The 26,312-nt window shown below is 44.7% G+C and overlaps 1 protein-coding gene across 2 annotated transcripts in view; it reads right to left on the bottom strand.

Moving 5' to 3' along the window:
* Positions 1-486: 486 nt before the first annotated feature.
* Positions 487-26,312, bottom strand: part of LOC116948439 (atlastin-2-like) — a 32,901-nt gene continuing 7,075 nt past the window's right edge. Inside the window, exons 2-14 of one of the 2 annotated variants that reach the window (XM_032965118.2) lie at positions 16,226-16,401; positions 14,373-14,638; positions 12,246-12,377; positions 11,350-11,454; positions 10,258-10,308; positions 9,668-9,724; positions 8,765-8,857; positions 7,609-7,747; positions 6,923-7,050; positions 5,512-5,568; positions 5,303-5,374; positions 4,204-4,635; positions 487-3,088 (exon numbers count right to left, since the gene is read on the bottom strand). In XM_032965118.2, coding sequence (XP_032821009.2) covers positions 2,978-3,088; positions 4,204-4,635; positions 5,303-5,374; positions 5,512-5,568; positions 6,923-7,050; positions 7,609-7,747; positions 8,765-8,857; positions 9,668-9,724; positions 10,258-10,308; positions 11,350-11,454; positions 12,246-12,377; positions 14,373-14,638; positions 16,226-16,401 — 1,819 coding nt within the window. In that variant the 3' untranslated portion in view covers positions 487-2,977. Of the gene's footprint in view, positions 3,089-4,203; positions 4,636-5,302; positions 5,375-5,511; positions 5,569-6,922; positions 7,051-7,608; positions 7,748-8,764; positions 8,858-9,667; positions 9,725-10,257; positions 10,309-11,349; positions 11,455-12,245; positions 12,378-14,372; positions 14,639-16,225; positions 16,402-26,312 lie in introns of those variants that run through there. The other variant, XM_032965120.2, reaches the window with a different exon arrangement.

Here is a 26,312-nt window from a genome sequence, read left to right as displayed (position 1 = left end):
CTTAATGACGAACAAGGCAGGTGTGTTAACGTTCCCGCTCGTGAAACACTGCCAAGTCCCTTTTAATATTAAAACAAAGCAATGCATGTATCAGCTGAAGCAGGCTTAGGGATTTTCATGTTTTCGATTTTTTAAAGGAAAATTTTTGGAGCTTTTCAACGCGACTCCACGCTAACCACCCGCGACGTCGCCCGGTGCCAGGAGACACAACTTTCTGACACCAAAGAAGTGACATCATTCCCCCGTGACGTCGAACTTTCGGATCAACCTGACAAATCTTGGTCCGTTTAGGATTAACCTAAAAATCTGGAACACGTCCCTCGTGAACACTCTGCTTTGCCATTAACCCCCCCCACACCCACCCCGTACTGATTTCGATAGCAACGATGTCAGAATGGGCTTTCGCGGTCTATAAATAATTGGTTTGCATTTATTCTCACGAGGCATTGCAAAGGCGTGTTGGAATATTCACTCACCGAGATGCAATTCAAAATTAATGATTTTTTTAATGTTTCCCATTTGAAACCGAACAGACTTCTCTGCTGATTCGTCAGCCTTCCCCATCACGCGTCAGTAAACACCGGCCAGCCAAGTCACACGCGGAATATACACACAGTGCATGCAAAAAAACATCTCACAAACACATCCCGGGCAACAACCGAAGGCGAGCACCTTGAGGCAATGCCCAACCGCGGAATTTACAAACTTTGGTTTACAATGAGTGATATTTAACCTCGGCAAAAAAACTAAGCATAAATAGTGTACATTTGCATTTCACAAGTAAAGATATGTATTTGGATCACTCGCTATTTAGGCATTCAATCGTTAAATATCAATTCCCATGTATTCATCAATGGAAAAATAAAAAGGGCACAAGTATTGAACATATGCAACACTTCGTATTAGCAACACTGCTCCTAAACAATACTAATCCACGATAATGTCATCAGGTTAAGCCAACCAAGAAATGTCTATGGACTGCTCAGTCAATATTTGGATCAATGAAATCAAGTCTGCATGCGACCTGCAAGATCAACAGTTTCTCATTACACAAAAGCTAGCCCTCATAAGGCTTCTCTGGGCCTCTCAAGCCTCTTGCCATCACCCAACCATCCATCTGTAATCTCAGAACCCATCCATAGCCACGGGGCTTCTGAAAGCACCAAGGGAAAGATCACGCGAGACCTAATCAGGGCGTCTTAAGTGGTCAGTACAAATGGAAGAGTTAATTTTTCATCTGCTACGCAACCACGTACAGCAGACGTGCAATGACCCTGTGCTACGTTAATCCAATTGCCTCGCAAAAATGAAATGGCGTGGCAATTGAACAAAAACGGGAACTTTGCGAGTCTCTTGCTCACCAAATTAAACGAGGGGTGGAAGCGGAGATTACATTTTGGGCCATGTCTGGGTATTCATGAAAAACATCTGCTCTCAAGCAAGTAGTTCAGCACCATTGATGGGTTTGCCTGCGACGGTAGGGTTCCAGATTTTAGCTGCGTGTGTAAAAACAGGCTCAATTTTACTCTGAGCGTATCCCACAGGTCATTGACAGAGGAGCTGCAACGATTAGGTTAGTTCGTATGCAGGTGCTGGGTGAATTATTTGCATCGTGGAATCGTTGAGAGTTTGCAACGGCTTGGAGAGGCCTTCAGCCAGCAGTGAACTGAACATGGCTGATGATGAAGATATCTGAAACTGAAGAGGACAAGTGAATTGGCTCGAGGGTCTAATCCAGTCACCTAACGTGACTGGAAGTGGCACCAGTAGAGTACATTCACAAATCTCCAGTGGGGACAGGCAGTGGTTGCTGCGCCGGTTGGTATAGAGCGTTGTAGTTATGTATCAACATATGGTAAATATCAATGTTCAAACGGTTTTAAATGTTCCAACATGTCAAGAAAATGTATGGGCCTGTTGCATTCAAGAGATCACAGGTAAAGCACCCGGACAAATCCATGTACATTCTCAGCGGTCACGGCTCTGTTGCGAGGCAGTCAACTGTACTGCTGTAAACACAAGCTACCATATGCTACATTCGTGTATTGCGGACAGAATATAACACTTAGTCTGACGATCTCATCAGCCTACATTGTAGAATACGCTCCAATATTTTGGTAAATTGTAAAGTTTCGCAATCCTGTAATTTAACATAATTTACACATTACATTTCTAGGCTTGTGAATACATAAAGGATTGTGGGTAAATTGTGCAAAATATACGTATTAATTATCCACGCAAAATAGTGATAAGTTCTGACAATGCAATTACAGAGAGTGCAATCGTTGCATTTAGTGAATTAAGCAAAGCCCAGCTCAATGTTCCTTACCCTACAAGTGAAGAGAACTGCCCGTTCCCGAGCGGGGATTGACAATTCCAGGAACACAGTATAAACACGTAGAAGGAGCCAAGTTATTCACAACGTGACACTCGTGTGAGACTACACTCAGTTTATGATTCTAAAATAAACATGCTTGGCCTCGTGACCAATGCCGCTACTGCACAAAACTCGTTGCTGATGATACAGATTGTGGCGTATTCTTGTGCATAGGCTGATAACTTGTTTTTTTTCCCTTGTGAACACTAGTTTTACATTTGAATGAACGCTCACCACGACTTTGTTCGGTGCTCGGTGATTATGCGCTCAAGCCCTTTGCTGGTGTGCAACTGCACTGGCATGAGCTGATTACATGGAGATAATTTTAAGTAGCACGCTTAAGTGTGAATTACCTTGCCCATCTTTCGTCTCTTGACCACATAGAATAAATATTTAGTTACGACGTCCGACAATTTTTATTGCAAAGGTAGAGGCACAGTGAATTATGAACAATGATTTTAAGCAGGGCACATAGGGGAACAGCCTGTGTGACGTGTGGTGACTTTGGCCACCCCCCCCACCCCCCCGATGGCCTCCACGATCTGACACAAGCAACGGGCTAGAGGCACCGTGTTGGCACGAGGACGTGTCCCGGTGGCCCTAGCGTCTGTCTGAACCCCGAGCTGAGTCAGTCAGTCCGGCCCTGATGGAGTTTTTCACTGTCTGGCGCATCGTGTCCTCCAGCAGAGACTCTGAAAGCGGCTTTATCACCTGCAGGGCAACCAAGGGGGGAAGAGTTACTCCGGTACAGCCCAACGCACCTCGATCCCATGCAGTGACACCACTGGGCTGGGGTGTCCCCTCAACACTCATGCCGGCAGAAGCCAAACGATATACTGTGATCATCATGGAAAAGACACTTCACTGCACTGGTTATCCTATTTTGGTCTGAACGTCTGCAAAGTATAGCCTGTTAAAATTAAACACTCACAGCGACTGCAATCTCCGCAATGTGGTGTTCTAAACACTGTACAAGCACCATGGCAGTCATCTACTTTGTAAAATGCAACGGGATAGGAAAAAAAATCATTACAAATCCCACATCAGACAGGGACAACAAACCAAGGTCCTGCCACCATTATTATGGGAAGGTCATACATAACACATGTAATGTGTTTTTAAGTAGTTGCACACTAAACATCACCAATAGAGGGAGCTTTACATTGGGTTCATAACAGCACAATGTGAACACTGAAAAGTGCCCTCCTATCCATAGCATGACCACACATGGCATTGACACCAATAAGGATGGGAAGTACTAAGGCAGCCACCTGTGAATAAACTGAATTGTCAGGCATAGTGAGAAAGTAATTTCAGCCTGGTCAGTAATTTGCACCACGTTAAATGTCGTTTTGTCACTTGAATTTCCTAAATTCCAGCTCTTGAGACGGAAATAGTTAAATTTCAATGAAACAGAATAAACACTTTTTTTTCAGGGCATAAGCAGGTGTGTCCTGTGTGGATAAAGGGGACACTTATAAAAGTTACTTCAGAAATATGTTCTGTGACGTCTAATACAGCAGCGCACTGCCCGTTGTGAACAGGAACGTATTTGCCTCATGTCATGACAACGATAGCATGATCGCAATATGTACTTGTTTTATGTCGGCCCACTGCTAGATGAGGACCTCCCTATGCCATGGACGTCACGGGGGGTTATTTGACTCAACTTGACAACGCTGGTCAATGTTGGTTGTTGAAGGTGTGGAACATAGAGTTTGGAGCATAGTACAGCACATAAATGCTTTTTGCTTGACTACCATCTACGGACAACGTAGCCACACGATACAATGAGACAAACGGTTGTGCCGGGATACTTCGCTCACCTGTTCCCAGAGAACGTTGGCGAGCTCGTCAATGACAGCTCCGACATCGCGATACTCTCCCGAGTAGCGCACGTACGACCACGTGCACAGCAGCAGCAGCGACATCGTCAGCACCAGGTTGCAGAGGCTGGCGAGGGCCGACAGCCCCACGAATCCCAGCGCGCCAGACGCCACGTACATGGCCACCACGACGGAAAAGAACGTGGCGGGCGTGCGCGCAGCCTTGAAGATGTTCTTGCTGTCGTTGTGCTTGGAAAAGTTCCCAAAGGTCTCCTGAATCTCGCACTCAAGCTGCTCCTCGTATTTCCTGCTGTACTCCTCACCGCCCATTTTCTTGGTGGAGCGGAACTGCTTGATGCAGCCTTCCAGGAGATTGTGGTGCCTCTGCTCCAGGTCTGATGGTGCCAGGAATGGCTGGTTACCTCCACAAACCTATGATAATGTTTAAAAATCACGTAGAAGGGAAACAATAAATATATATAAAACAATAAAATGCTCACGACGTTTCGACTGCAACACAAGAAATCATCACCAGGTGTGATTGCTTGTTTTGCAGTCGAAACGTCGTGAGAATTTTATTATTTTATACTTGTATTATTTTATTGTTTCCCTTCTACGTGACTTTACCGAAAGAACCAATAATATGAATCCCTGCAGTTACGAAAGCTTTAAATCAAAATTTAATGTTTAAAAAATTTAAGAAATTACTCTGTGCATGCTACAAGGACAGTTAATTTGCCTCTGGTAGACATGGTATGGACTAACACTGAAAGATTAGAAATGGGAATATAAAAAAACAATGGTGGGTAGGAAGTATTGCAGACAAAGCGAGGTAAGTGAGACTGGGAGGGTATGGCCGTGAGGTGCAGAGTGAGGAGGGAAACATCACAATCAAGAGTTTTTTAATCAGAGATTGAAGGTAATTTGAGGAAGAACCCGGACGAGCGTTAAGGAAAACATCAACACGGACATGAGAGTGGCTAAGGTGACACAAGTGGAGGAAGGAGATCCAGTCGAACTAACCCCATCGCAACGCGAGAACAGTGGTTATAAGAAGTGAGCAATGTTTGAGGGTTGTGTTTTTTAAGCAAATGCTTACCTTCTCCATCTCCCGATTGTACATGTCCTTTGCAGTGGCAACAGCTGTGAGGTTATTGGCTTCTGCGGTGGCCTGAAAATTAAATAAAAAATAAATAAAAAATGCTACATGTTAAACCTAGATAAGCGTGTACACGGTATTAAATATGCATTTATACTTTATTTTTTGTGCTCAAATTAAATATTAACTAGGCATTTAATGATCATTACCTGCAGCATAGACTTTGGATGTGGAAGCTCCTCTCCCTGATAAATCTTCATGTACGTCTGCAAGTCAAAAATTGTCGAACCTTAAAATGCATTTATGTTGCATCAAGCAAACTACAAAGACAAAGATCCCCATATAGCCTTGAAAGACTGTTGGGGCAAGTGCTGTTAGCGAGCACCTTTGAAGGTTGGCACGGCACACGACGGGGTGGGTGGCCAGCATCACGCCCGACCGCCTTTGTCTCCCCAGTGGCAATGCTTACACATTCAAGTTTAGTACAAACATACATTGTACGTGCCAGGTACTCATTTGAGGCTCATTCGACCAAGGGGAGGCCCAGGACCGGTTCAGACAATCGTCACTGGTGTTGGCCGTGAGCGGGAATCGAACTTGGGTTGCCGGGTTCGTAGTGCAGCGCGCTAACCGCTACACTACCGTTCCCCACAAGCAAACTACAAAGACAAAGATCCCCCGTATAGCCTTAACAGACTGTTGAGGCAAGTTCTGTTAGCGAGCAGCTATGAAGGCCTACTATACATACATACCCACACACACCATTTCATGTTTACAGGCAAGTTAGCCGAGGGTCCTTAACACACCCAAGGCAATACAACTTAATATACAGAACGGTATAAAATATATATACGAAACTGCCCAACAGGTGTTTTGTGTCTTAATCAAGAAGTAGCGATGCATTGATTCATCAATATTCATTCCTATAGCTCACAATACACACGTCAAATTGTGTGCGTGAGAATTTACCATTTTAAATTAAGACACATTTTTTCAGTCGGTCAGTCTGTACCCTTTATAGTTATAAATGCTATTCCATTTAGGCCAACGGAAGGCAAAAAATAAGACTAGACAGAAGAAAGAAAAACCAAATCAAATGAGAAGGTACAAATGATACAAGACAATAATTTCTTTGCAGCGCTGAATTGTGGCAGTTCACCGGATCGTCAGGCGGTGAATATTCACAGATCTAACTTAGCATTAGGTTTTACGAGCCAATGCTATGATTCACAATACATTTTTTACATCAAAACATCGAAAAAATATATATTATATTAATTATTATTACACTCGTTCCCCCAGGAGAGCCTCATTGTGCCTCAAGATTCTTACTCAGGAAGGTAATGCCAAGTTTTTTGCAGGAGAGGGAGATGTTGCTATGTGTATTCCCCATTGAGCAATTTCCCAGTAAATGTATCAGCATTTGGATATTTGACCAACACCAGTTTCATTGTATGGTTCCTATGAGGATCCGACAAACGGAGAGGAAACATGCAGAACAGGCAAACTACTCACAGAAAAGCCCCCCAAGTCAGAAATCGAAACTATCCCCTTTTTGCTTTGTGGCATGAGTGTTACCACTTCGCCACCCTGCCATCCCCGGGCAGACGTGGAAATCACCTTGAAGTACTGCACGAGTGCACGGCACGTGATCCTGGAGCCGTTGATCTCCTTGACAGCCAGGTTTTGTGAGGCCAGCAGCAGAGGCACCAGGTTCTGCAGGTTCTGCTTGAACTCGCTGTCAATGTCTGCACACGTGTCCAGGGGCGCACTTACTTGAGGTCAACGCCACGAGCATGCTTGGTAATTTGTCGAAAACGTACGTACTATAAAACGCGCACCCGTTTGTCCTTCTGTTGTAAGTTACTTTAAACTCTGAAACAATCGCGCAAACAGCACCACCTATCTGTAGACTTCCAAGGCTTTCAGGACCAAGAGGCTCTAACAAACCATTACAGGCTCTACAGCAAAATAAACGCAGAGACCTTCAAAAACTGTGCCCATCTACCTAGTTTGACTGGAAGAAAAACAAGTATTGACCAGCATTTTGCTTGCATAGGAGACTACACGCGTAAATTAGGTTGTTATAGGCTGTGGAGCTACACTGTGGGCAGCAAAGGGTAGAGCATGTACGTTTGTACTAAACTTTAAGCTCCGACATACATGGTCCCCCCCCCCGCCTTCACAAACCCGCACTGAGCAGTCCGGTCAAGTATGGTCATATCACACCGAAGACCCGCACGGCGTGGGGAGGCTTTAATCCAGCAGTGGATGGACATAGGGCTGCACCTTAGTAAGTGTTATACCTTTTAGGCGGCCATCGAAGTTTGGGTTGGTAGCCACCTTGAGGCCAGGGTGAGGCATGAGGAAGCAGCTGACCTTAGAGAAGCACGAGTGGATGTGCTTCCTCACGTTCTGCACCTCCTCGTGCTGGTTCTCCGATAACTGTATGGTCAAAACGACATTGCGTTGTGTCAGAAGGTGGCCAGGGGGCACAGAGGTCAGAGAGTTGGGCTGTCACCGCAGAGTTCCAGGGTTCGAATCCAGGCAGCCGCCTGTGATTAAACCGGGTTCTCAAGTGGCAGTGAGTTGATGGTCTCTCACCAATGACTGCACGATAATCTCATCACATTACATTCGGTCTTTCACTTAATTTGGCGAAATTCCAGCTCCGCGAATTAAACATATCGGTTGGACCGTCGTGCGACGAACATTATACACTCAGTGGTCTGGCAGCTGTCGAAAGTGCTGCCCCCTGCTGTATGGACCAGAGGCCACTTAAAAGGAATGAAGTGGTAGCTCTGTGGTAGGCACTTCCAAGGCTAATCTCTAACATGAACGATTACATGATTACACTACCCTGTGCAATCCTCTATTGGACATTTTGCTTCATGACACAATATCGATAGCACAATCTGGACAACGTTTTGGAAAAAGAGCAAAACATGTTTTTAAAAGAACATGGTGTTGGTTTGCATGCTCAAAGGTAAGCACAATTAACACCACTTGTAAGCAAGGACTGAGATAACATTACATTTTTAGGAACACCAACTTCCAGCATCCTTCCATTTGTAAGGCTTGCTGAGCCGCAACATAAAAGTATGATTCTTGACTTAAAGCTGTCGTGACTGCAGGAATTCAAATTCTTTGGGTCTTTCGGTAAAGCCACGTAGACAGAAAAAATAACGAAAAATATTGACGTTTCGATCGCAACACAAGCGGTCAGTCTTCAGGAAAAGGGGGGGTTAGCTTCAAAATACAACTGCTTATAAAGGTTTGAAATGGGCGTAGCCCAAATCTACGGGGCTTTACCAAAAGACCCAAATAATATGAACGTATGAGTTCAAGAGTTGCCAACTAAACCCCCCCCCCTTTACAGAGTAAATGAAATAATTCTCGAAGCCTCTACAAAGATCACAAAGGTGTGCATTTTAGAGTTGGAAACATGCACTTGCATCTCACCTTCAGCCGTTTTTCAAGGAACTTATTTCCGCCCTCGTGGCCATATGGATACTCGTATGGGAAGCTCCAGTCTCTTACGAGAAACATGAGCGACTGCGGGGGAGGAGGGGCAACAGCCCAGATGAGAACAACACCACCACCACCATCATCATCATAAACCAGATTAATTTTCCCTACCCTGCTGCACAAGAGTGAAATGGAGATGTGCACTGGATTTTTTTCACAGGGCTTTTAATTTTAGCCTACTGGCTGTGCACTAGCAGGCTTGCCGAAAACCCTCACCAATTAAGCTTCCGATAAGCACTATCTCCACCACCAATGACTTTTATTCGGTGATACTTATCGGTGTAAAACATACGCCAAGGGGAGGTGAGGGCGGCTCAGCATTTACGAGATGGACAATCAGCAAGAACAAGCGTGTGCAATCAGATACTACACACGTTTCCGGACATGACCAGCGTGCATCTTGTGGCGGAGGTAAAACTAAATCAATGCTTTGCTGCCCCTGGACATCAGCTTCTTCAAAGCCCCTTGCAGCAGCCCCGCATGAGATTTTTAAGCTGGATTTGGCCGCCTTGCTTAGGCTCTACTGTACTCCACCAGACTAATCTGGGCTTTATTTTGCCCACCAAAGGCTTCTGATGCCTAAAATTAGGTTTGGTAATAGCAGGCAATGCTATAACCTTACAAGACAATGCTGTAAACGTGAACAGAAAAAGTATGACTGTATTGATTATTTGCACTGACATTATTTAACAAGGAGAAGAGCAAGCACTCTATTCATGAAAGAAAAACAAGTGGAGAGGGAACCATTTATCGAGTGACAGAAAAACCAATGTAATTTTAACAAAAAAGCAACAGTAATGTCAGCATATTTAGCACAAAAAATGAATACAAAGGTACCTGGAAGGGTTTGTTGATGACTTGATCCATCGCAAGACGTCCATATTCAGTAAACAACTGTTAGAAAGACAGACGTTTAGATGAGAAGGCGATTGTTTAGCCTAATGTGAATGAATAACTAGTTCACTATCCAATTTCACAACACTAACATTTTCAAATGAGTTTGCAAATTAAATCAGTGTCCCTACCTGATGCATTATTATTGCAAATTTTAAATATTCAAAACCACATTTGAACTCCTGTAACGTTGAATAGAAGCAGTTTACATAATGAAACGTTTATGAAAAAGGATAAAGATCTCCGCTTTACGTGAAGCGTGCAACACATTTACATTTAACTAAATTCTACACTGATGGCTCCTTGATCCTCCATCTGCTACAAGGCTAGTATGTTCTCAAAATACCTAAGAGCAGGAATTTGTAGCCACTGCACGATTCACCCAAGGCCAGGTGTTTGCAGTAGATCTTGCCATCGATGCCCATAACTGTCCTCGGGATGGCATAAGTCAACTGTCACATGGGTGCTAGCAATCATGAATATTTTACATTTCAGCATTCGTAAAAGAAAACACCTTCAATGCAGATCAGCACCTGTAAATGTTGTAAATCGTCCTCTTGGATGTTTTGCGTTAAGTTGTAAACCTGTCAAAATAAAACACGACGATGCAATTAATTGTTTGAATAATTTTAAACGTGCCTATTTATTTCTATACAGATTGTGACAAACATCTAGCAGAGCACAAATACTTGCCCTTAAAATTAAGCATTCTTCTCAAAACAAGTCAAGCCTAGAAGCAAATCACAAAAGAATGTTCCATAACTGGTAATCATTTGCAAGCTAAGCAGTTTTCAGTCCAGATTGTGCTTGGATGGATAACCACCAAGTGCAAATAGGTTGATAAGAGGCTGTGGGGCTGCATGGTGAGCAGCAAGAGGGCAGTGTATCATAAGCAATGGCGGAGCCAGGATTTTCAGGTAGGGGGGGCAATCCCTCCAGCAATGAAAAATGATCGGCATTGTTAGTAAGTAGGGAGTTGTTAGTAAGTAAGGAGTTGTTAGTAAGTAAGGACTTGTCCCTTGCTTTTTATTCGATGCGTTTGCGGCGATGGCGCAGCCATCGATCGAGGGTCGAATTCGAACCGCGTTGTGTGATCGGCATCGTGCTCGCTGAAGGTGAATGCCTTCAGGGAAGTCGTGTACTGTATACGCAACTGCGCACAATTCTGAATCACTTATAACTGCTTTGCCGTTACTTATTGCCAATTATGGACTCAGACTATTGTCCAATCATCTCATAGAGCCCCTGGCACATAATAATATGCTATACAGTGGCAGTGGGGCTGGCAAAATGCCGATTTATTACTAATAAACCCCAATGATCCGATTGAAATTAGGGATTGCGATTGGATCATTGGGGGGGCACGTGCCACCCCACCACCTCCCACTGGCTCCACCAGTGATCATACGCCATTCTTAAACTGTACATCTATGCTCCCACATCTATGAACCCAACCATCACCCACCCACACCAACCGGCATGGTAAAGTAGGGCCAAATAACCCACATGACCCTCATAGTGCCAAGAGGCCGCTATCCATCATTTGAATGGCAAAAAGAGATGCATCGGCTATGTCGAGCTTCCAACTATTTATTTGTTCTAGGGCCTGCGGTACGGGACCCCACCTGCACAGAGCTGGTCATGGTGCTGAGGGCGAACACAGTGGCGCAGTCCTTGATGGTCGACTGGCTGTCAAACGCGCCCTGAGTGTCCATCAGTAGCACGGCCACCTGAAAGCATGCCGCGGACACAGCAAACGAGTCACATGACAATCCATCCCCCAGTCTCAGCTCCGGGTTCAGAGATCAATAGTCAATGAATGCCAGCGCTTCGCTAGGGCAAGCATAAATAAAACCTTTCATATATAACACAGGAATTTAATGTTCATGGATTATAAAAACTGTCATACATAATCAGAGATGCGGGGGAAGGACAACAAACGAAACACAAAAAAACGAGTTCTGATGAAATATAAGTATTGTCCTTATCCTCAGCTATGATCGATCCATTGCTGGATGAAGACTTCCCCATGTCGTCACTATCTTTCTTGGTTCTAAAATGTGACAATCCATTTAGCACCTACACAAGAGCTGATTTCATAGCTCCGTTTCCACATTGGACATCCACTTGGGCACATTCCCAGTAGGGCATATCTCATATCAGATATTCGAAGGGCAAGCCCAGTGGCTGTTGTGTTATTCGAAATTTGACAGGTTAGGACCATGATATTGGCACACAACGAACTACTCGTTTCGAGAATGTCAAGGGATCTTTAACGTCCAATCTAAAGCAGAAAGTGTATATTTATTTCGGTGAATACATTCGCAGTCATAACAGGGCGGCCTGCCAGTTTACATTCACGAACCTCTGCAAAAGCGCCAAACACCTTACCGCTGGGCCATGTCATAATGAAATGCAATACACCAATACGAGGAGTGTGCTTGTAACCAAAAATAAATACAAGCAAGAAAACTACACTCATGAGCGGCACTGGACAAGACGAAGGCGAGCGGGGGGTCACCTGGCTGCCGTCAGGCTTGTCGACAAGGAAGACGTCACTCCACATCTGTATCCCCGTCGTCTCACGCTCACAGCCGCCGCGCCAGGTGAAGCCGGTGAGTGGCTCGTCGTTCCCTCCGAGCCAGGAACTCGTCTGCCCCGAAGTCACAACAGTGTCAGCCGCTCCACATCACAAAGGTATGTTGATACCTGCATGACCCTGTGCCAGCATGCCATGCACGTGTGCCCACTTAAACCCTGGAAACAGATGTTTACCACTTCTGCCCAGCAACCACCAATGGCAACCATCATAAAACAGGTAAAAAAAAGATTGTACGTGTACATGTACAGCCCTTTGAGAAGCCATTGATGTATGAGGGCCTCAGCACATCGTGCAAACTATGGGGGTCATTTTACCATACGACAGGCGTTAAAGGCAGCGGGGTTACTGCAGAAAGCAGTTAAAATAATAATAATTTGTTCTACTGTACTGCTATGTTCCCACATTTATGCTCCCAGCCTTGACCAAGCTGCAGTGACCGGTGTGAAGTATGATCAAATAACCCCCAAGACAAGCATGGTGTGGGGAGGCCCTCATCCAGCAGTGGACTGACAAAGGGCTGTTCATATAAATGCACACCAGAATTTGTTGTGATGTTACCCTGCACCATGTGCATGCTCCCATAACTTGGCTTATTTAGAAATAGTACTTGCTGACGTGTGTCCCTGCCGTGCAAGATCTAACGGCTGTGGCTATAGTTAGACCCTGACAGAGGGGGTTCTCTGGGGGGCAGCCAAAATATGAACCAACGTCAGGGAAAATAACAAGGATTAAAGTAAAAAAATCCACTAACAGACTCACCGAAGCTGATCATATACCGATTTGATATTTAATTAAAGAGCGGCTTTACGAACGCACGCAATAAGTATACTTTGCCAAGTTACATTTTATCTGGATTGGCCATGAATAATTCAGAACATACCACCAAGGAATTATAGGAAAAACTGATCTTTACGAATGTGCTGAGTTTCCTTTGATGTAGCTGTGGCCATATTTGGCTCAAATAATGGAGTGCATCACTTTAAAAAATTATGAGATATTGTGTGCATGAAAGCCAGCTCATTTATAGCCTGTAATATGGTCAATGGCACCATTTGTCATCATCAGTTTGGACTCCCATTGGGGACATGGTCATGTTAGAGGTGACCCAGAGCAGACGTCATAATGATGATGCTCTGCTTCTCAATTAAGCAATTACCATGAGGCAATGGATCATCCGAGCAACTGCTATGTTGGGGACACAGGTGCCTATACCATTACATAACTCTTACCACCTTACATTCTGTGAACATATGACAGGTGTGGATTCTGCAGGAAGCATTGGGATTGGGGGCATGCCCTTGGACAGAGCGAGGAATGAGTGTGCAGCTCCATCAGCAGCCACTTCTATAGTTAACCTCCTGATGTGAAAATGCTTTAACATTGCACGGGTACAATAACTGCATACAACTATCAGTTACTTTTCCCATGGCATGTTCCACGTTCAGGCTCATGCGCTAGAAGAGGTCCTAGTACAATCCTAAGGTGATGAAGTGAAATTATAGCCGGTCACATTTACACTCAATTTCCCCAACATGTTATGCAACCAATGTAGATGCGACATGGAAGCTGTGTATTTAATTTCAAGACCCCCCCCATGCAGAGTTGCCGTGCCCCATAAAATGTTTGTCCAAGCCAGAACAGTACTTTTGGCTGGACAGTGAGTACAAGGAAAAAATAAAAATCAAATTTCCAAGTACAAACATTTGCAAAAGTAGAAAATAGGCAAAAATATGTGAATTTGAGCTCAGCCAAACAAACAATTAATTTACATACCTTTATCCATCCCCTACTGGATGAAGGCCTCCCCACAAAGTGATGGTCAAGGTGGTTGTTTGCCAATACTTCACCACGCTGGACAGTGTGGGTGACTCAGGAGCAGTTCAGCTATCACTCGCCACTGATGTCAGCCATGGTGGTTGAAATTAACTCGGCTTAACGGATTTGCGGCGCAGCGTACGAACCACAGGAAAACAAAACGGTAAAAACGTGCATGACTGGCGCACGCAGACGTAACGAACGCGACCAACACCTCGCGCGCAGACTCACCTTGTTGTACATGTACCTAAGCATGAAGTCGAGCAGGAAAGACTTTCCCTTGCGAAAGGCTCCGGCCACCGAGACGACCACCACGTCCTTGTCACGCACGCGCTCGTCCAGGAGCACGCGCCCCAGCGCCTCCTCGTCCAGCTCAAAGGAGTGGTCCGAGCAGGCCCGCACCACCTGCACGGGACGCGCCTCCCTCATGGGCACCTCCTGCACGGCGGGGGGCCCTTCTGTCACATCGCTGCCACCGTGCAGGAGACCGTTCTCGCCTGTCACGCCAAGGCGTCAGACAAAAGCAATTCTGGAATAAGCGGGTATAAATGCACACGCACACTCATACATGCGCAGGGATTGTTTTACCCTTCATTTTAATCAAACACCTCCCTGAATACATTCACGCTGCCTGGAATTCCCAGCTCACAGCCAACTTTGTTCTTGACTTTCCGCCTTTGTTCAAGCCCAGGTTCAGGACCTCGCTCTTCTACCCAGTTAATGCTTGTCTCTCTGAAAACAATATACAGTTAACACCTCCTGTTCTCCACTGTAAACATGTTCCGCTGTTTTTCTTTTAGTGGCTTGAGTCGCAGTTGCATTCAGATGCCATATCCTTTTGTAATTTATTGTAAGCTATATTGATTACATTGAGGTGGATGAGCTCAATGACAAATAGTTTACAACACGTTAATACCCTGAATCATGAACAACACTCTATTGGCCACAACACGAAGCTCTGGCCATTTGCCATTTTGAGAGCAAAACACACCGGCGAACTTTCACACGCACACAAAAATCAGATAAGCTAAACGTTTGTCAATACTGTATATGCATCGTGGCCCACCTCTGTGTCAGCACACCACGACAATTTGATAACGATTTACACCTGCTGCGTATTTAACTTACTGGGTGGTACATGCGACGAAGTAAACCAATAGAGTGCCACAATGTGTGTAGCTGTAACGTGGTCAGTGACCCAGCGAAGTTTCCACTAAGGGTCCCAAGTTCATGGCTCATAATCCATGGTGGCCACTCAAGTGTGCCCACAATTAAGGGACAGCGTGCCATCAGTGTTCAATCTAACGCCTCTATTAAACGCGCCACAGACAAAATACATTGAACTTGTTGGTACCGTCTGACGCTGAAAAACACTTCAACGGTCCCATATAATTTAAATAAATGACAATTTACAGCCCTGTCGGTTATGGGGATTTGACCATACTTCACCGTTTTGGTCATTGCGGACTGGGGAAGGGTGTAACGACATGTTACGATATTTACTGTGCAGTAGTACATGGCCGATTTACGTGAAATGTTACCACTTCAGAATCACAAGGTCATCAAAGTGAGTAATTAACTGGGACACATCACCAGCTACTGGACGTTTTTTAGCCGTTTTGGCGCGCTTTTTCCCCAGCCCGTTATTTCACCCGTGTGCTTTCTCGTAGTATTATTGTACACACACGGTACTAGTTTTGCCGCGTTGAAGTTCACATCGCTGAGCTTTTTAAAGTGAGGACAAAAAGTAACACAAGTTTTGGGTTAAAGTAAAGAAGTGACTGATGGCGTTTTAGTCGACCCGTCCGTCAACTGCACTTTTTACAAGCCAAAGAAAGCAAAAACATACATTCGCGTCACAGCTGAACTTACAAAAAAAATACTTCCACGGTTAAAACAAAGTTTATTTCTAAAGTCGCTGCACTTCGTTGCGCACCAATTTAAGTTTTAACGCAAAGTGCACCGCAGAGGCCCGGTCAAGCGAAAGTGCCTCGACCTTGTCTATCGGCCCTGCCGGGGGAGGCGCGCTCCCTCGCGGCCGCGCGGATCCTCATGCCCCCCCCCCCACCCCGACTCCAACTCACCGGTGCCGTTGTAGACGGGCCGCCGTTGCCGCAGCGCAGGATCCGCCATGGCCTCTCGTCTCCCAGCACCACCACCGCCTTCTTCTTCTTCTGCACCCTTCCTCCTCGTTATCCTTATACCCCCCGGCCCCCCAAACTCCACGGGTCGTGCGCGGCGCTGAACGCGTGGTGTGGATCTGTAGACACGAACCACCTGTTATGGCGACCCCGTCCCCTGCCCACCGACACCCCGGCACTGCCCACTCCAACCCGGCCCTGCCCACTGTTGCACCGGACTGCCCACTACAACCCAACCTCAACCCGCACTGCACGCTCACCGCGTTACAACCCAGCCACGGTCCAATTAAACCGACACTCTTCACTTAACGTCCGGGCTTCATCGCCGCCAACTACATCCCTACCGCTTCCAGCCACGCTCAATACACTCAGCCATGCCCACTTCACCAGCCATGCCCCCTGCTCCCAGCCATGCCCCCTGCTCCCATCCATGCCCACTTCACCAGCCATGCCCCCTGCTCCCATCCATGCCCACAACACTCAGCCATGCACACTTCACCAGCTATGCCCACTGTACCCATCCATGCCCACTACACTCAGCCATGCCCACTTCACCAGCCATGCCCACTTCACCAGCCATGCCCCGTGCTCCCAGCCATGCCCCCTGCTCCCATCCATGCTCACTATACCCAGCCATGCCCGCTTCACCAGCCATGCCCACTGTACCCATCCATGCCCACTTCACCAGCCATGCCCACTTCACCAGCCATGCCCCGTGCTCCCAGCCATGCCCCCTGCTCCCATCAATGCCCACTATACCCAGCCATGCCCGCTTCACCAGCCATGCCCCTGCTCCCATCCATGCCCACTTCACCAGCCATGCCCACTTCACCAGCCATGCCCCCTGCTCCCATCCATGCCCACTATACCCAGCCATGCCCACTACACTCAGCCATTCCCACTGCACCAGCCATGCCCACTACACTCAGCGATGCCCACTTCACCAGCCATGCCCACTACACTCAGCCATGCCCCCTGTACCCATCCATGCACACTACACTCAGCCATGCCCACTTCACCAGCCATGCCCACTGTACCCATCCATGCCCACTTCACCAGCCATGCCCCCTGACCACGTGTACAATTTCCTGCTCCCCCTAAGCAATAAAAAAACCCGGAGAGACTCCCTGAATAGACTGGCTTGTCATCTTGTGTAAAAGTAAATAAACACGTGGCGTGATGCTGCACGAGCAGCAGCAGCAGCAGCCTTTGACTACGTACCGACGGTGTGTGTGTGTTGCAGTCATACGCACAGGTGTGTTTAATATGCACAGGTGTGTTTATGTTAATGTGCGCGGGTGTGTTGATATGTACAGGAATGTGCGATAATTAGTGCAAATACGTTAGTATGTACTGGTGCACAAGTTGTGTCAATTCGTATAGGTTTACGAGTGCGTTGTGTACACACGCGCGCGTGTGTCGCTCCTCACAGCAACGCCAGGTAGGCTAAAACACAACGAGATGGCGCTGTGGGGAACATAGGAGTGTCCCTTTTACAGGTGTACAGATGTGTGCAGCGTGAAGTATGGTTATACCACCCCCACAGCCTGTATAATAGACCCTCGTCTCTCAGGGCCTGTGTGTCAATGTACACACACAGGAGATGTTTGCTGTGAAAGTGTGCCGGTGTACATGAGTGAGTGGTGTGTAAATACTCACACGTGATTGTGTGTAGTGTGTGCGTGTCTTTGTGTTCATAGGGAGCGGTAGTGTAGTGGTTAGCGCGCTGCGCTATGAACCCGGCGACACGGGTTCGATTCCCGCTCACAGCCAACACCGGTCACGATTATTTGAACCGGTCCCGGGCCTCCCCTAGGTCCACTCAGCCTCAAATGAGTACCTGGTGCGGTGTGTAAACAAAGGCGGTCGGGCGTGGTGCTGGCCACTCACCCCCTCGTGCACCGTTCTGGCCTTCATAGGTGCTCGCTAACAGCACTTGTCCCTACAGTATGCTAAGGCTATACGGGGGATCTTTGTGTGTAAAGATGTCCACGCGTGTTAGAAGCGCCCGGTGGACAACACAACCACCCGCGCAATGGCAGCTGCCCCTGTCCGTCTCCTACCCACGGTGTCGCGTTACGAGCTGCCTGCCACCGACACTCCAGACGCATTGTCTCACTCAAAACAAAACAGACACTGCAATATAACAGCAGCGGGCAAAGCCTCTGTAATAATAATCAGATTCATGACAAATATAGGAGTGAACCTAGAGGACGATCGAAATTCGGTTTCGAAAGTTGGCAAATGGCCAAAAGTCAATTTTTTACTTTCGGTTTCGGCCGAAACCAGAAATTCAGTTTCGGTCGGCCTCTAAGTGAACCGAATGTCAACATCAATCAGCGAATTTACATAATAACGCGAACTAATCTCCCATCAAACCTATCTTCCCTCATTTCCCAATATCTGTATCGTGTCTACATCTCTCAAATTTCACTACATCTGTGTGTCATCTGTATCCCTCTTCTCCCATCTCAGGCCTACCCTCTGATCTACATTTACAGTGAGGGAAAAAAGTATTTGATCCCCCGCTGATTTTGTACGTTTGCCCACTGACAAATGATCAGTCTATAATTTTAATGGTAGGTTTATTTGAACAGTGAGAGACAAAATAACAACAACAAAATCCAGAAAAACGCATGTCAAAAATGTTATGAATTGATTTGCATTTTAATGAGGGAAATAAGTATTTGACCCCTCTGCAAAACATGACTTAGTACTTGGTAGCAATACCCTTATTGGCAATCACAGAGGTCAGACGTTTCTTGTAGTTGGCCACCAAGTTTGCACACATCTCAGGAGGGATAATTGTCCCACTCCTCTTTAAAGATCTTCTCCAAGTCATTAAGGTTTCGAGGCTGACGCTTGACAACTCGAACCTTCAGCTCCATTCACAGATTTTCTATGGGATTAAGGTCTGGAGACTGGCTAGGCCACTCCAGGACCTTAATGTGCTTCTTCTTGAGCCACTCCTTTGTTGCCTTGGCCGTGTGTTTTGGGTCATTGTCATGCTGGAATACCTATCCACGACCCATTTTCAGTGCCCTGGCTCAGGGAAAGAGGTTCTCACCCAAGATTTGACGGTACATGGCCCGTCCATCGTCCCTTTGATGCGGTGAAGTTGTCCTGTCCCCTTAGCAGAAAAACACCCCCAAAGCATAATGTTTCCACCTCCATGTTTGACGGTGGGGATGGTGTTCTTGGGGTCATAGGCAGCATTCCTCCTCCAAACACGGCGAGTTGAGTTGATGCAAAAGAGCTCCATTTTGATCTCATCTGACAACAACACTTTCACCCAGTTGTCCTCTGAATCATTCAGATGTTCATTGGCAAACTTCAGACGGGCATGTATATGTGCTTTCTTGAGCAGGGGGACTTTGCGGGCGCTGCAGGATTTCAGTCCTTCACGGTGTAGTGTGTTACAAATTGTTTTCTTGGTGACTATGGTCCCAGCTGCCTTGAGATCATTGACAAGATCCTCCCGTGTAGTTCTGGGCTGATTCCTCACTGTTCTCATGATCATTGCAACTCCACGAGGTGAGATCTTGCATGGAGCCTCAGGCCGAGGAAGATTGACAGTTCTTTTGTGTTTCTTCCATTTGCGAATAATCGCACCAATTGTTGTCACCTTCTCACCAAGCTGTTTGGCAATGGTCTTGTAGCCCATTCCAGCCTTGTGTAGGTCTACAATCTTGTCCCTGACATCCTTGGAGAGCTCTTTGGTCTTGGCCATGGTGGAGAGTTTGGAAGCTGATTGATTGCTTCTGTGGACAGGTGTCTTTTATACAGGTAACAAGCTGAGATTAGGAGCACTCCCTTTAAGAGTGTGCTCCTAATCTCAGCTCATTACCTGTATAAAATACACCTGGGAGCCAAAAATCTTTCTGATTGAGAGGGGATCAAATACTTATTTCCCTCATTAAAATGGAAATAAATGTATAACATTTTTGACATGCGTTTTTCTGGACTTTTGTTGTTGTTATTCTGTCTCTCACTGTTCAAATAAACCTACCATTAAAATTATAGACTGATCATTTCTTTGTCAGTGGGCAAACGTACAAAATCAGCAGGGGATCAAATACTTTTTTGATCTACCATTTCGTTGATCTACCATATACAGCACGGTATCTACTGATCTATGACCTTTATATTACATGTTTTTCCCTCTCCAAATCATGGTCCTTGCAAAACTATAACCCTAACCAGAGTAAACAAAAATTGTAATTTATGCTGCTTTGGCAGTTGTGCACTAGCACAAATAACAAAATACATTCGTCAATAACACAGCCGTAAAATTAAATAATGTACAGTATAATGGGCGACATTTCGGGCAATGTCCGTTCTTCATCGCAGAGAGCAGTGATCTGTTAAGCCTCATCGATCACCCGCTCCTGTGGATTAGCCGGAGAGCGAGAGGGAGAGCTGGAGGCTTGTAAACGGAAGGTTGCAAGTTCAGATCTTAGCTTGGATGTTGACTCGGAGGCATCATCTCTCCGGGGTCAATTAAATGAGTACCACTGTGCGGGGAAGTCAACAGTTTTCGTCCTCTCTTTAGATCCATCCCCGTCATAGGAATGCGGATTTTTACACCACTGGCTTAGGGGCTGTGAACAGGCGATTAGCAATTGCCTCTATGCCCATTTGAGCGAGAAATCACTTTGACTTGAATTTTGAGTAAACAAGCCAAAATTGGACACTGCATTCGCCGTAGTGCACAAGTACAAATAACAAGAAAAATCAACACATTCGTCAACAGTGCCCGAAAAGGAGAAGCATATAAAAGTTGACGCTTTGGGCAATGATCGCACAACAGCGAAACTCTAGTACAGGGGTGGGGAACCTTTTTTTATGCCAAGAGCCATTTGGATATTTATAACATCATTCGCGGGCCATACAAAATGGTCAACTTAAAAATTAGCCTGTTATACTTGGTCAAACATTTAATTAACTCACCCCTAATGTGATGGCTGGAACTGCTTCTCTTTGGTGAGGCATGTGATGTTAGCTGGTATTGATGATGTTGCTACTCGCAACTGCTTTTCCAGGTTTGCTCCTAGATTTATTGAATTTCGAGTCCCGCCTGCGGTTGCCTTGGCAGGGCCAGACCAAATGATTTTGCGGGCCTTATACGGCCCGCGGGCCGGACGTTCCCCACCCCTGCTCTAGTAGATCACTGATAGATCACCAGTTAAACACAGTACTGTAATGTTTTTTTTTTAAACCGTTGCTGGGCACAGGCCCAAAGGTCAAGCGGCCAGCAACAATCAGCACTCTCAGAGTTGTTATAGATAAGAGTGTAACACGTTTATTGAATTGAGCGAGGTTATTAGACCTTGGAGAAAGAGGCGTTGGGAGGGAATTCCAAAGTTGAGCATCGCGAGGGTAGAAAGAGAATACGGTCAATTGACGAATATTATTTTCTGTTCAACGAATAAGCACTTTTTTTTACAATTACCAGTGATTACCATTGTGTTTATTAATCATCATCACGTAGAAAAAATATAATTATAATAGATCACGACGTTTCAATCGAATATGCTGTATACCCTTTCGATCGAAACGTCATGATTTATTATTTTTCTACGTGACTTTACCTAAAGAACCAAAGAGTATGGATTCCTGCAGTCACGAAAGCTTCAAATCAAGATTAGCTGAACTAGTTGAGAAAATATTGGCCAAATAAATTGTTAAGATTTTGGATGAGTCCTTGAAAGTGCCCTATTCATAATTCCTGAAGTTTTTTTTACTACTTAGGAGTGCGAGGGCGCCTCCCTGTGGCACCGACTGAACACACCCAGACTTGGCTTGGCTTTTGCTTTTCCAGCTGAGTGCCATCAGGGTGATCACCATCACTCTCATCAAATTGACAGTATGTGTACAGTTGATGGTAGAGAAACCTTTCCTAAACCCTGAGCAAGCCGAATTTAGGAGTCGATTCTCTAACATCGACCATACGCATACTCTCAATCAGATTGTGGAAGGGAATACAGCATACATTTTGATTTAAAGCTTTCGTGACTGCAGGGATTCATATTCTTGTTTCCCTTCTACGTGACTTTACCGAAATAACTTTCAAGGACTCGTTTAAAGCTTTCGTGACTGCAGGGATTCATATTCTTGGTTTGATTTAAAGGTTTCGTGACTGCAGGGATTCATATTCTTGGTTCTTTCGGTAAAGTCACATAGAAGGGAAACAAATAATATTATAATAATATTATTTTATTGTTTCCCTTCTACGTGACTTTACCGAAAGAACCAAGAATAGGTATACAGCATATTAAGTCCCGTTATGAACGGGTTTCATTTAGAGATTACCCTTTGAAACCCCTTCATATGCCAGGCAACCCCGGGCCCAACATCCCCGTCAACCACATAAGATATGCTGTACAGCTCAACACCCTCCTATATGTAACCCCCCTACCCTGCCCCTCATCCTCCTTCCCCCACCGTCGCACACCACATACAGTATATAAAATATTTTAAAATATTTTTTAAAATTTACCTACCCTGTAAAACTCCAATAATAGACACTGAAATTAATGATGCGTACAACCTGTGACGTCGGGCAGAATGTTTATTGTTGGAAGTGTACCATGCATCGGGAAATGTGAATTATTTTCTCTTCTAAAACATGCATCATGTATAGAACTTCTGCCGACTATGGTAAAGGCTTTGACACAATCGAAATTGGTGTAGTCAATCATCAAAGCTCTCATAAACATTGGCCTTAACAGAACGAAGTTATTTAGGAATCACAAAAGCCATTTCCATTCCAAAACCATACGCCGAGATTACAGAAGAAAGTAACAAATTACGCATCGGAAGGGCATTCAGACAGAGACTCACTTTCGGCAGTTATTCACAGCCAGTATTTTAGGTATTTTGTGATTGGATGGAATTCAACAGATTTAGCTTGTATTCACATCCTAAATGTGTTTATTCCCCAAAATATAACAAATACATACGTGTTCATCCTATTTCCGCATTTCCAATTAGCACGGTAGGCTATGTATGGTGCAACCGAAGTTCAACATACATCATACACTTTAGGAAGGCTCTAAATACTTTTCCTATTCTGTTTATTTTTCAACAAACTTCTGCTGATTATATATCACTGATATACGGTAAATGTAAAGTTCATTGGGAACCCGTTGCAATAACTTTATTCCATGCACCTTTGCTGGCGAAGGACATTTGATGAATGTCCTTTACTTTAACAGAGAGAAAGGAAAATACCCATTTATATTTAATTATGAGTTTCAAAAGAGTTACCTTGAAAGTGTGTATTCCTGTATAAATGTATATACTCGGTATTTTATAGACGTTGTGGGTTATATTTAAATTATATCCCATTTTTATACATACACATCAAACAAATATCTAATTACGTTAATTTTGAATTGTAATCTGGTCTCAAAGCAAGTTCTTTCGAGATAGTTTTGGGGTAGATGGTACACTTTGGTAATTTATTGTAAGAATGGCCCGACATCTGTGCCAGGAATCGAACCGGGGACACGGTGCACATTGGCTCACGAGGAAACCTGCGTTATGCTCATGATGATAGCTACATCATTCATCCATGAGTCTCAATGCTCGTTTTCAAGATGTCTTTGCATTACAATATTTTGTCAAAGCCAGAAAACCCTGCGAAAACCACGTATAGAACGAATGACACTCTAAGGTTCACACAAATGGGTTGTTATTATTATAGAAATTAGTATATGGCTCCTTTGCCATCATTGGCCTCAAAGCTGGCATGAGGACAAAGGAGAGCAATTTGGATTCATAAACCCAATTGAGTTTTGTGAACCCATTTGTTGTACTGCCATTTCCTGGCCACCTTACAGCCCTGAAACGCACTTGACCATTCTAACTGCACCATTACCTTCCTACCTTTGGCGGCACAATACGAATTCCTGGCAATCAATTGCACAGCATGTGCTATGTGGCAGGGGTGGATCTGTCAGATAAATGATGATTACGTGGTGAATGCATGAACCCAGAGGGAATACTTTCAACAGTTGTCTCTTTCTTCGTGAGTGTTAACATTAATTAGAGAATTTACCCACATGAAGACATGGCTGTAGGGCTCATTTAATGATTTGAAGTTGCATATCACATTCGGATCTTCTTTGTACTGATGTTTACCTTAATATAATTTTTAACAATCCCTTGTTTTAAGGCACTTGAGTATATATTCTGGATGAACAAAAGTCACATATTATTTCGTCAAAACCTCCATCTTGGTCCGTGTTTTTGACAAAGCCTATTTAACGAACCTCTATCGCCTACAGTGTGCCACCTTCAAAAGACATCACCATGTATATCGCGAACTGTTGTAGTTCTTGCCTAGCTATTTACCAAGATCATGCTCAGTAGCAGGTCATGAATCGGTGCAGACTGAGCGACGTACGTTCTAATGATATTCTAGAAGGGCCACAAAGCTGAAATTGAGCACAAATATAATTTTACAAATATAAACACATCAATTTCTATTATTGGTTCTTTCGGTAAAGTCACGTAGAAGGGAAACAATAAAATAATAAAAATATAAAACAATAAAAATCTCACGACGTTTCGACTGCAACACAAGCAATCATCATCAGGTGTGAAAACCAGAGCAAGAAATTTTGAAAAAAGTAGCGGTTTTTTCAAATTGTATTGCTGTGGTTTTCACACCTGATGATGATTGCTTGTGTTGCAGTCGAAACGTCGTGAGATTTTTATTTTTTATATTTGTATTATTGTATTTTTTGCCTTCTACGTGACTTTACCGAGAGAACCAAGAATATGAATCCCTGCAGTCACGAAAGCATTAAATCAAAATTTTACATCAATTTCTGTTTGTGGTCCCCAAGATTTTGAGGTTACAATGTTGAAGCTCTTTAAAGTTTTAACCTGTGTATAAGAATGTTTATGCCCAATAGTTTTGAAAGGTCCTAATTTCCAAATATTTAAAAAGATACTGGTGACTCATTTTTCTGAGGTACTTTTCAGAAAAGTCTGACACTAAAGCTCATTTTTTTTAATTAGGCAAAGCCTGCTTCGCGTAACTAGTACAGTGTATAGTTCATGTTCTACTAAAGTTGACAAATTACAACTCCTTCATACGCAGGGAGTAAGTAGTCTGATGACAGCTGTGTTCACATGCAGTGGGATGTTGTTCATACATGAGAGGCGATATGTCAAAACAAGTCAAAGTTATTTCCTGCGATATGCAATCCACATTCCTATGGTGGGGAAAGTTTATCCATACAACAACCAATGTTGGCTTCGCTGCAAAGTGGAACTCACTTCCATCAGCCCTATGTCACTTTGGTTTTTTTATTACTCCATCGGCCCCATGTCCCGTATTCTCCCAGGCCACAAGCCTTACTCCCCAGTCCCTAACCCTCCTATCCCTGCACTTTATAGCTCATATCTTTAAATATTGAGTGTTTAATGCTGCTAGTTTCTATCCATAACCAAATAGTGCATAGTTGTCCTCGTACAGTGCTTAACCCTCAACAAATGTAGCCAAAGCCAAAACATAACTTTTCCAGTCCATAACCTTCATAGATTCTATACTGTATGTAAAATATGAATCCAGATGCAAATTGGCATCGCCATCCTTACTGACAACCATAGTTTTGTTTCATAACAACAGTTTGCAATAAACACATGCCAGCCATGTAGACACAGCGGTGGTGGTGATGATGATGTGTGCGAGTGTGTTTGTGTATTAAAAAAAAGAAACCCGTAAAACACACACGATGAAGACACACAGCAAATGTCAAAGACCAATGACGTCTGTTTTCTGCCCTTTGTTGATGGGGGCAATGATTGCGAAAGCATTCCGTGATTGAGATAATTAATTGGCACTTAACGAGGAGGTCAGCCTGTTTTTATTGTAATGGGCAGCTCAATTTCCTTAATGATGTTGCCAGCCTTTGTCCCTGGGGGTTGTGTCCTTGGTAAATAAACAAAATATTGCTAAGTTTGGGGTGACGACACCGACTGACTATACGTTGCCGATAGGAGTGATGAAGGCAGT

The sequence above is a fragment of the Petromyzon marinus genome, chromosome 33, assembly GCF_048934315.1.
Source record: "Petromyzon marinus isolate PM22_M1 ecotype Great Lakes invasive population chromosome 33, UKy_Petmar_22M1.pri1.0, whole genome shotgun sequence".
In the NCBI taxonomy this organism is placed as follows: domain Eukaryota; kingdom Metazoa; phylum Chordata; class Hyperoartia; order Petromyzontiformes; family Petromyzontidae; genus Petromyzon; species Petromyzon marinus.
Note: the sequence above shows the minus strand (reverse complement) of the source record. Positions and strands in the feature narration are given on the sequence as shown.